Raw genomic sequence first — 7,734 nt, 5'->3', positions numbered from 1 at the left:
GACCCACGCATGGAGTGCCCTCGCAAGAAAGAGATGATTGAATGTGAGGAGTCGCAATGTAAAGATCTAAGCGTCGGGTCACCGGCTCAAAAAAAGTTTTTCGGGGTGAAGATACAGATAGGTCCAGCAGACCTCCCAAGATCTCACGCGGGCCTTTTTTTTTTTTTTTTGGACAATTTGAAACTCGGAGAGCTGGTTAAGCTTAGTTTTGATAGTGTTTGGCCATCGACGATTCCCTTCTTACTATCTTGAACATTGCCCCCCCACCACCTCGTATGTTTCTTCCTCACACACGTCTGCCGCCCTCGTTTCAGAAGGTCGTCGATGCCATCCTCCGACGACGCAGTAGTTACCTCTCCAGCGCAGCGGCGGCGGCGGCTAATCGTGACCACTTCACGCGGCCCCCAGCCAACTCTGCGCCCACGGCGGCGATCAAGAAAGGGGGGATCACTCATCTGCCCTACGTGTTCAGAGCTGACGGATGGCGTCAACGACACCACCCCCCTGCCAGCTCACCCCAGCTGCATCGCCAAGTTAGCGCTGCAGTGGCTGGCGGAGCTCGGTGGTCTGTTTGGCCTGTTTGGCTGCCCAGCCCTGCAGGGTTTAGCGCTCTCTTAACCCCAATCTTCGCCTGCAACAAGCTCAGGCGGCCCTTCCAATGGCCTTCCTCTGTCTCAGTCTCTCTCTTCTCTCTCTCTCGCTTTCGCTCTCCGCCTCGCCTCCTGCCACACCGTACATGGTTTTCTCCCCTTTCACACTCTGCTGCGACGGGACATGAAGAGAGATCTCCAACTCTGTCTGCTGCGTTTCCTTCCTCCGTCACTCCTTTGCTCTCTTTGATTTTCTGTCTTGTGCAACTGTCCCTTCCTTCGATCCAGACACTCTTTTTTTTTCTTTTCCCTTTTTCTTTTTCCTAGCAGCCTTCTGTTCCCCTTTCATTTTATTGTCTCTTTTTTATTTTACATTGTATCCCTTATTTTACCACCCAATAATTCCCTTTTTTTTTTTTTTAAAAAAAAAAAAAAAAAAAAAAAAAAAAAAAACCAAAATTTGCTTACATTGTAGTCTGCGTGCTTGTATGTGTGTGTGTTCAGTTGAAAATTTCCTGCTTTCCCACTTCCCATCATGACGATGTCATCACCCACAACCTCTGCGCGGAAGGCTGTTCATAAGCTCGACATTGAAAAGGTATGTACTCATCCAATCTTAGACACGGCTGTTGAAGGGAATCAGGCTGACGCCGGTGTTCCTCTTAGGTCTCTCTAAACCTTCAAGACCGCCTCGGACTCGCCAAAGTAAAATATGAACAGATGTACTGCCTCTCCACGGATCCATTGGACGGCAGCGAAGGACTTAGTGCGAACGGAAAACGCTCCTCCTCGACCTTCTCGAATGGATACCGCCGCTTTGAGACTCCGGCAGCTTCCACTCCCGTCACAAGCCCAATTCTCACGAAGGACCTGCCACGCTCTGCCCGAAGCAAACATGCAGCGATGTTTGACCTGAGATCCATGGAGGCAATGACGAACGGTTCCCGGAAACGGAGAAGATGCAATTCCATAACCCAGGAACCTACTAAGCTCCCGCGTTTTGCTGGGGATCACCGCTCCGCGATTCCACCTTCGTCTCCGACCATTGGCCGACAGCGTCCTGCAGTTCTTGTCCACACTGCTTCGTTCGTATCGCAGTCCGATACCATCCCAGACGATTCACTGCTATCCCCCGAGAAAATTTCAGAGCATGACATCGATCCGGAACTCCCAACAAGCGCTTCATTGATAAGCTCCTCTCCTCCGCGTACGCCATCCCCGCGACACAATCGGCTTCCCATCAATAACCGTAATAACCAAGATGGCGCTGATCTTCTGATGTACCTTGCAAACTCGCCCACTCCCATGAATCTTGGAGAGAAAGGACGTGTTCCCGACTTTCTTCCTTCCACCCCGCCTGCCCAACACACCTACCTGCCCTCCCTCCTGTCCACGCCTGGTGGAGGATTCGGAGCGAATTTCAGCACACCCGGCCAGCCATTCAATTTTGCTGACTTTGTCAATGTGACTCCAAGCCCTGCCCAGCGGCGGTGGGGCAGCCGTACTCCGCAGGTTATTCCAAAGACCCCAACCACGACGAAGGAAGTGCGGAAACGACTGAACTTCGATGCACTCCCCCCACCGACGGGTGCCAGCCCAGCGTCGGAGTCTGCTGAGAGGAAAGTCAAACTGGCACTCCAACTTGGTGAAGAATTACATTTCTAAATGGTTTTTTTTAACTGACACTTAATTGCCCCTTTTTTTAGCTACTATTTTATTCATGAATCCTTATGATATATGGAGTATGGATGTGTTCAACTATTCGAATATTTTTTTTCTTATTTTGTTGCTATTTTCACACAGGTTGATCGCAACCCCGATGTCGAAATACTGCCCTTACTAGTGTCCTACACTTTTTTTTGCACCCTGTGTCTGTGTCTGCTGTCTTCACAGAGCGTCTGTCCCTCCAAGTGATGTTTCCCACTGTTGACTTTGTTTCCCCAGCACGTCACGGGCAACACCTGTATTTTCTGTCAGAGTATACCCCCGTTCTCAAGATTGCTCCCTTTTGAGCAGTGCCAGTCCCCCAGCAATGTTCTCGTAGCCGAGAAATCCATAACCAACTAAAAAAACAAGAATTGAAGCAAGAGTCATGGAAGAGCGTTCCAGCCGCTTGCCTTGTGTCCGTGTGTGATGATCCTTCCCGAACAGGCCAAACCTTGTTGCGTCGCGCGTTTTCTAGAGCTTATTTGCGGCTCCCAACGCGGGGACACGTGTTATTTTCGCGTCTATGCTAGGCCATATATAGACTAGCTTGTATATTAGGTTTGCCAAGACCGGGTTGATAGTGGGGCATTCACCAGCCACGCCCCTCTTCAGCCCCTCTCAGTACTCACGTGTGGAAGCTGTAGATGCCGGTCCTGTACCCTGCGTCGCCCTCAAGTCGGTTGTATGCACGTATATTTGCTAGAGATACAAGTGATATTTTCAGACTTCACAGCTCACTCCTTTCTCTAGCAAGCGCAATAGGCCATTATCTCTCTCCTGCATGCATCAACATACATAACGACCCCCTGAGCTCTGCTCCAAAGACGCGGCGCCAAAATTGGCCAAGGAAGACAAGACCCAGAGCCTAGGCTGACAGTTAATAGCGCTGTTTTATGTGGTTGCGAGTGACAATGAGACAAGAAAGGCAAAGGATAATCCGCCAGTTCTGAAGGGTCGGGCTCTTTGGTATCGAGGCCGAGAAGCGCTTGGGGCCGGGGAAAGGACCTAAAGGAGTCTGACGAGAGGGCGTGAAGGTAAGGGGATACATCTACAAGGCTCTCGGACAACGTGATCCTGTTCTCCGCTCCGTTGGGTTCGAGGAGGGCAGTCATCGCAGGAACGGTGTCCCAAAAGCTTCAGCCTTACCCCCGGGGCGAATCGACCGAAGCAGCAGATCTGGCTGAAGCTAGCAGGTTAGTTTACAGAGGGCGTTTCGCGCATATGCGTTAGTGTGGCGTTCGTTTGGCGCGACTATTCCGTGCGCAACGCGCTTCTGCTTGATAAGTGGAATATCAAGCTCAGTGATTTCCCCTGACTCCAGCCCGATAGAGGGCTATCCTTCTGACTGACACGAACGTCAGGTGCGCTACCGCCCGCCTAGGTCTATCAAACCTCAGCATCAAAAAGGCGGGCACTATGAAGTGCGAGCTATTCGCTCTGGCACCCTGCTATCTACGAGGTCGTTGAATCGAAGGTGCCATACGGAGTTTTAGACAGAGATCTGGGAAGACGATATCATTACGGCGTTTGAAAGCTTCAAGCTTATTCCGGCTAGCAGACAGCAATTCTACCGAGGCTGTTATCCGCCGGTGCTAGACATATATGGATAGTTCACCATCACTGCGACAGGTGGCCGACAGCTTGAAGCGCCGGTTGTAATGCCTGTAGCATTAGCCCTGCGCGCACGTACGCACAATTCATCACATGTCCTACAACTACCTGTACTGGACAATTCAGCGAATGCATAGGTTTGAAGGGGCGTGGTTGGCAGGAGACAAAATATGATAACGGACACAAGAAGCCGCTATTAACCATCTGTCGCCGGATAAATTCTAGTTAGCCCCTATTGTAGAGTGTTACGACAACTGACTGCCGCAACTAACTGCCGCTCAACGTAACATGCGGGGTACTTTAAGAGACATCGGGTTTGCTGCTGCGCTCTGTCGAAAGCACACTCAGGGCGAGCAAGCAGTGACAGGGAACTTAATGCTCAGGCACTGTGGTGCATCCTTGTTGGGCTGATTGCATCTTTCATCCAAAGGATAGTCGTATGACATGCGGCGTGCCGTCAAGATAGTCCTTATACTTGCGCGTGACCTTCGCTTGGCCGCACATTGTTCTCGCAGCTTAACTCGGGTATATAGTAAGGATATGTCGGTCCCGAGACCTTATCAGGCTCTAACACTGGCGTTTGTGTGGATGAGAAATAGCCAAGTTCAAAGCAAGCCTGAGGCTGATTCTCCTTGCTGCTGCTGTGTCAGATGGTAGGTCGAGCTCAACCTATGGCGGGAGGACCAGCAGGATATCTGTCGTGGATGATTGTGTCAGTCGATGGAAACGTGCATGTAGAGCAGATTGTAGTTTAATAAAAAAGGAAGAAGAAGAAAGGAAGAATACATTCTTATTTCAGAAAAAAGGAACAGTCTCTCTTTCGATATTACCGCTCTTCCCGGTTTCCACACATGCTCCATGCTCCGTCGGATCGCCCGCACTTGTCGCTTGGCGCCCGCTCCCCTGAGGTCAGTTCTCGCTGACGGGACTCCGGCTCCGTCGCAAGAAAATTCATGCTCCCGACGGGGCGATGAAGAGATGCGCCAGAGTTGCAGATCAAATCCTTCATCCGGATCAATCCCAAGGCGCTCGCCGAAGAAGATCAAATTATCACTGACGCTACGTTACCCAGTTTCTATGTTGAGCCGATTTTCTCTCGTGTAAAGCGGGGAAAGATATCGAGATGACAAATGCTTCTTATCAATATTCGTATTCCATTGGGCGGGGAATCGCACGACGAGAAGGGAATGATAAGAGAATAGCTCTGCTCCGGGAGGCAATGAGAGTGTGTTAGTTCTCTGACCACGGAACGGGGGAGCAAAAAAGGGAATATAAACCCCCTCGTACAATCCTACTGATGTGGATTGATTCGTGTTTCTGAGTGTATATTTCCTGAATGCCAGAGTTGATTGACTCATTGGATTCTGGGCTGAGTTGCTGAAGCAGGTCTTAAATTTCTTTTTTGGATTTATCATTCAAAATTTTGTGTGTGTGTGTGTGTGTGTGTGTGTGTGTGTGAGAGAGAGAGAGATCTTGACTCCTCATCCAATTGCTCGAAAGATGGCTTCTGGTTCAGAGAAGGAATACACCGTCATTGGTGCCTGGACTCGATACTCGAGTGAGTTCATAGTTGTTGGGCATTGATTGCTCTCGAGTGATGTAAACGCTCAACTAGAGTCTCTCTATGGCCAGGCTGGACGGCGCGCGTTACTACTCTGCTAGACTTCTACGAGATCCCCTATGAAGCGGTGATCACATCGCTCGAAGAGGTATTCCACACTTTATAAACAACCAATATTCTGTATGCAGATGGCAAACAAAAAAGAAACCTTTTTTAGGCCACGAAGCTCTCCCACTCCGGCCTCGTCCCCGCTCTTACCGTCCACTCATTGGGAGAAGACATCCAGGTCAATGACTCTCTTGCCATCCTCGAATTCCTCGCCGAGGCTCACCCCGATCTACCGTTTTGGCCAAAAGACCGTGCTCTCCGTGCACTAGCTCGGAGTGCTGTAGCGCGTATGCATTCTGGCCTGTGCCGTACATTACAGGCTACGTGCGGTACGAACTTTTTGGGCCAATATACGGGGAACGTGCCGATCAGCGATGATGCCATAGTAGAGGCGAAGAGGACTCTTGCGCTGTGGAGCCAGTTGAGGAAGAAGACAGCTGAGCGGTTGAAGGAACTGGGTCAGGACGACAAGGGCTTCTTGTTTGGCGAGTTTGGTATTGCGGATTCGGTGTTTTGGCCGGTGTTGTGGGTATGTGCGCAACCTCTGTTATTGTCCTATGATTTTCGGTTCATTGCTTGATGGCTGATTCAAATAGCGATTCCGCTCGTATGGGCTTCCTCTTGATTCTGCCACTCCGGAGGCCCTTGCCTGGATGAGGCAAATGTGGGCGCATCCCAAGATGAAGGCAATTCAGCAGGGATATCATCGCCAAGGCAAACGGGCCGAGACGGTTATACCAGCCTATGACAATATCTTCAAGGATCGTTTGGATGTACAGTACAGTTGGTTCCCGGAAGATTGGGAGCTCACGCCTTGAACTTAGTGGCAAAAGAACAAGGTTGTATGATTCCCAAAAGATACAAGATACTAGCCATCGTGTTTGATTTGCTTATTTGATAATGTAAGTACATACATACACAAATGGGCTGTAAATCACTTCTCAAACTTCATTAAATGAGTGGAATGCTCTCTCCGTGGTGATTTTCGCACAGAGCTGCCGATCTTCGTGCTCCACTGACATGGAGTAGCAAAATAACGCAATGTTTGTAAAAAGCGGTTCGAAATGACGATCGTGCTTGAGTCACGCCAAACAGATCCACGGATATTTATTCGTTAACAATGCCTTCGTACACTTTGATCGTATCCCTAGCCGTATTTGTTGCGCTCTGCGGGTTTGCACCCGTGACGATCCTGCCGTCGACTTTGCAGAAGTCGTCCCAGGGGTCTTCGGGAGGAACATATTCGGCGTTGGCGGTCTGAGCCATATCGGCGATAGTATGGAGATGATCTTCCCGCATCTTATCGATGACCTTAATCATGATCTCGCCTTTTGTTGTGAACCCAGTGACAGTCTTGTCCTTAATGACCGAGTCGCCATTCTCGTCATGGATTCCTGGTAGCATAGCTGGACCGTGACACACTGCACCAATGACCCCACCGCGTTTGTAGATGTCTTGCGCAATATTTTGAAGATGTTTGGCATGCGGGAAATCATATAATGCCCCGTGCCCTCCACATACAAACATCAGTCCGTAATCGTGTGGCGCTAAATCACCGGCCTTGAACACCTGCTTGTTCATCTTCTCCATAAAGTGATTGTGCTCAGAGTGCAAGACTTTTTCGTCCTCTTTGGATAGATATTCTTGGGTGAGAGAATGCTCATCCCATCCAAATGTTCCCGTCTCGGACGCAACGTCAACTTCGAAGCCCGCCGCAGTAAGTTCGTTGAACGGGTGAAGGGCCTCAGAGAAAAAGAGCCCTGTCCTCTTCCCGTCCGGCCAGAACGGCGGGTGCGCACTGGTTATTGCAAGCAAAGCCTTTCGCGGAAGCGGTGCCATCTTCAATCGGTATATGGTATCGTTAATGTTAACTTCTCGCTATGATGTGGAAAGAGGAAAAATCCAACACCAAAGGTGAGGGGATGCCTGTTATATACATGGCAGTAAAGTGGCAGAGGTCGACGATGGTGTCGTCACGGAAGGAGAACAAGACCAATGACATCGCAATTCCAACGGTTATCGAGCAAGTTCCAGAAATGCTACGTCCACACACTTTGCTGTATGTGTAGAATTGAAGGGGAATGGTTCCATTGAGTTATGACGTAATACACCAACGCTATTCATTAACCTGCCAGTGGTCCCGAACCCAGCTGTTTG

General features: G+C 49.9%; 3 protein-coding genes across 3 annotated transcripts; 2 read left to right on the top strand and 1 right to left on the bottom strand.

Annotated features, from left to right (window-relative positions):
• Positions 1-709: 709 nt before the first annotated feature.
• Positions 710-2,680, top strand: D8B26_003300 (uncharacterized protein). The gene is made up of 2 exons (XM_066124100.1): positions 710-1,188; positions 1,257-2,680. Exons 1-2 carry the CDS (start codon positions 1,126-1,128, stop codon positions 2,253-2,255), a joined length of 1,062 nt encoding a protein of 353 aa, XP_065980176.1. The 5' UTR covers positions 710-1,125; the 3' UTR covers positions 2,256-2,680.
• Positions 2,681-5,362: 2,682 nt separating this feature from the next.
• Positions 5,363-7,503, top strand: D8B26_003299 (uncharacterized protein). Its single transcript, XM_066124099.1, has 4 exons — positions 5,363-5,466; positions 5,541-5,617; positions 5,687-6,106; positions 6,174-7,503. The coding sequence occupies exons 1-4, from the start codon at positions 5,409-5,411 to the stop codon at positions 6,393-6,395; spliced, it is 777 nt and encodes a 258-aa protein (XP_065980175.1). The 5' UTR covers positions 5,363-5,408; the 3' UTR covers positions 6,396-7,503.
• Positions 6,629-7,487, bottom strand: D8B26_003298 (uncharacterized protein). Its single transcript, XM_003068438.2, has one exon. It carries the CDS (start codon positions 7,414-7,416, stop codon positions 6,685-6,687), a length of 732 nt encoding a protein of 243 aa, XP_003068484.1. The 5' UTR covers positions 7,417-7,487; the 3' UTR covers positions 6,629-6,684.
• Positions 7,504-7,734: the final 231 nt, after the last annotated feature.

Source organism: Coccidioides posadasii, chromosome 2 (genome assembly GCF_018416015.2).
Source record: "Coccidioides posadasii str. Silveira chromosome 2, complete sequence".
NCBI lineage: Eukaryota > Fungi > Ascomycota > Eurotiomycetes > Onygenales > Onygenaceae > Coccidioides > Coccidioides posadasii.
This window is presented reverse-complemented; position numbering and strand designations above follow the sequence as displayed.

Bases quoted from the DNA above. Each gene is read 5' to 3' on its own strand.
- D8B26_003300 (XM_066124100.1), top strand. From the start codon at position 1,126: ATGACGATGTCATCACCCACAACCTCTGCGCGGAAGGCTGTTCATAAG. The intron at 1,189-1,256 runs GTATGTACTCAT...TGTTCCTCTTAG, and splicing joins ATAAGCTCGACATTGAAAAG to GTCTCTCTAAACCTTCAAGA.
- D8B26_003299 (XM_066124099.1), top strand. From the start codon at position 5,409: ATGGCTTCTGGTTCAGAGAAGGAATACACCGTCATTGGTGCCTGGACT. The intron at 5,467-5,540 runs GTGAGTTCATAG...CTCTATGGCCAG, and splicing joins TGCCTGGACTCGATACTCGA to GCTGGACGGCGCGCGTTACT. The intron at 5,618-5,686 runs GTATTCCACACT...AACCTTTTTTAG, and splicing joins TGATCACATCGCTCGAAGAG to GCCACGAAGCTCTCCCACTC.
- D8B26_003298 (XM_003068438.2), bottom strand. From the start codon at position 7,416: ATGGCACCGCTTCCGCGAAAGGCTTTGCTTGCAATAACCAGTGCGCAC.